Source organism: Rutidosis leptorrhynchoides, chromosome 4 (assembly GCF_046630445.1).
Source record: "Rutidosis leptorrhynchoides isolate AG116_Rl617_1_P2 chromosome 4, CSIRO_AGI_Rlap_v1, whole genome shotgun sequence".
Lineage (NCBI taxonomy): Eukaryota > Viridiplantae > Streptophyta > Magnoliopsida > Asterales > Asteraceae > Rutidosis > Rutidosis leptorrhynchoides.
Genome location: NC_092336.1, coordinates 184,621,749 through 184,624,106, shown reverse-complemented (window position 1 = coordinate 184,624,106; position 2,358 = coordinate 184,621,749). Strand labels below are relative to the sequence as shown.

Genomic DNA, 2,358 nt, shown 5'->3' with positions numbered 1-2,358 from the left:
AAAAAAAAAAAAAATTTACACCACCAATCACACAGCACTGTTACAAATGGTCTCACCATCGAATTTCACTTTTGCTTTCTTCTATTTTGAATGTTGCAACAATAGTAATGGACAAAATAAAAACGAAATTAAACATCAAAATCAATGTGGAGAGTTTATAAAGTTCATAAAAACACACGTTTTAGAGTGAGAGAATCAGAACTAGATGCTCTCAATTTACAAGATCAATTATGTTCTTGGATTTATTTGAGTTAGACATAAACATCTTAACTAAAACCGATAAATTAACACAAAATCAATAATCAACAATCAAGTTTCTTGATTGCATGAATAAAATTACACTTGACAGAAACCCTTTCAGCTTCATTTCAAAACAACATAATACAACAACAAAAATCTCAAAAAAAAAAAAAACATTTTTGAAAAAACAAATTATGAATTAATTAGGGACCCTGCAATTCTTCCTAATCTCACCATTAGAACCAGTAAGTGGACTAATATCACCCATCTTAATCATAGCAGCAGCAAAATCAGCATCAAAACTTTTAGAATTCTTGCTATACTGCTCAACCAACGAATCAGTCGAACCACCGTTATGAAGCTGTTGATCTGACCTTAACAAACCTTGTTGCTTGATCAAGTTCTTATAATAAGTATTATCAAAATGGTTTGGTGTTTGAACATCAAGTGGTGCAAGATTGTTGTCCCCTGAACCAGTTGTACTTGGGCATTTGGATTGTCGTGATCTAGCGAACGAAGTATTAATGTTGGTATCGTTATAAACACGTGCACGAAAAGTAGTGCATCTTGCTTGTCCTATTGTATGTGCACCAGAAAGTGCAACCATATCTTTTGTAGAGAGTCCTACTGCTTGAAACCTGTTGATGAGGTTGGCTAGTGTGGATGATGGCGGTGGAATAACGCCGCTGTTGGCTGCTGCTAGACTGGTGGTTTTGGCGTCTCTTCTTCCTAGTTTGACTTTCCAAGAAGGCCCCGTTAACTGCATTAAAGTTATAGTATTAAACGGGTAAATGGATAAGATTGTATTTGTTAGCTTCTGGTTAGTATTTTTTTCTTTTAATAAAGTTACTTGCCTTTAAAAAAAATGGATAAGGTTTCTCTATTGATGCTACCAGAGAATTGAAATTTACTTTTCACTCAAATGTACGTGACAAAACTGAGTTATATCCATGACTGTTTTGACTCTTTTCCCTCGCCACCTCAATATATACTGCTAGTGAGGTTTGAACTTACAATTATGTGATCAAATGTGTTTTAGGCTAAATTTTGTCAGCATGTTGCATGTTAGACACATTAAGTATCTCACATAGTTATCATTGAGATGATTAATTAGCCCTAGCAACTAATTTTCCCGATGGAATTGTTGCAATTAGCAAAAAGAGATTACGCAGCTATTATGTACGTAGTTAGACTCATGTATACTTACAGCAAGGACGGATTCAAGAGCGGAAATTGCTAGTATATCAGCACATGAAACAACACCAGGACACGCTTTTTCAACTTGCTTCTTGATATCATCGATCACGTTAAAGCCCCTAACTGAATTATTGTTTGGCCCGGCGGTTTTTTCTCCGGTGAACGAAGATGTATCGTCAAGTAGAATCGACCCATCACACCCCTATACAAAAATAAATAATTAAAATCTTTTAGCGTTGACTATGGTCAAACTAAGTCATTCTGACTTTGTAACTTATTTCAAGTAGAGAAAATAATAATTTTATTTTCTAAAAAGTGAAAACACGTACATTGACAAAACAATCATGGAAATGAAGTCGAAGGAGGGACGCGCCCATACGTTTCTCCTTGGACACAGCGGCTCGAACCACTGAGCCCACAACGTCTAGAACCTTGGGGCAGCTTTTCGAGTAGAAGTTTGGTGTGAGTTGAGCTGACGAAATACCGCTCAACAAGCACAAGGTACAAGCAAGTAATGCAAAGCAGATGATCTTAGAAGAAGCCATTTTGGTTACTAGTAACTAGATGTTGAAGTAGTAATGAATGAGTATGTAGAAGATCAGATTATTTCTATATATAGTAAGAGGTAAAAGATCAAATGTTGAAACTTCAAAGGTGTCTTATTGGCTGCTAGAGCACTAGAGCAGCTAACCTAATAATATGGACTAATTTGCATGGAGCTTTAATTTATTCGATTTTAATTGAAAACACGTTTACGTGATAGGAAACATGTATGTGAATTTGTCAAAAGTGGACCTTTTCATGCTAGATACTTTGTATTTGTGTTAATAATTTGGATATTGTCTAATCTTTAGTAGTGTTGTGGAGTAATGGCCATGCAAAATTGAAGGAATATGTCTTTATATATACTTTTTGATAACA

At 35.1% G+C, this 2,358-nt stretch overlaps 1 protein-coding gene across 1 annotated transcript; it reads right to left on the bottom strand.

Annotated features, from left to right (window-relative positions):
* Window positions 1–299: 299 nt before the first annotated feature.
* LOC139841780 (peroxidase 4-like) lies at window positions 300–2,032 on the bottom strand. Its single transcript, XM_071831982.1, has 3 exons — window positions 1,767–2,032; window positions 1,448–1,639; window positions 300–1,000 (listed from the first exon to the last, which is right to left on the bottom strand). The coding sequence occupies exons 1-3, from the start codon at window positions 1,980–1,982 to the stop codon at window positions 440–442; spliced, it is 969 nt and encodes a 322-aa protein (XP_071688083.1). The 5' UTR covers window positions 1,983–2,032; the 3' UTR covers window positions 300–439.
* Between the last annotated feature and the right edge of the window lie 326 nt (window positions 2,033–2,358).

Excerpts from the sequence above, each read along its gene's own strand:
- LOC139841780 (XM_071831982.1), bottom strand. The coding sequence starts at position 1,982 with ATGGCTTCTTCTAAGATCATCTGCTTTGCATTACTTGCTTGTACCTTG. Across the intron at positions 1,640-1,766 it reads TCCATGATTGTTTTGTCAAT|GGGTGTGATGGGTCGATTCT; the intron begins GTACGTGTTTTC and ends ATTTTTGTATAG. Across the intron at positions 1,001-1,447 it reads CTCTTGAATCCGTCCTTGCT|TTAACGGGGCCTTCTTGGAA; the intron begins GTAAGTATACAT and ends ACTTTAATGCAG.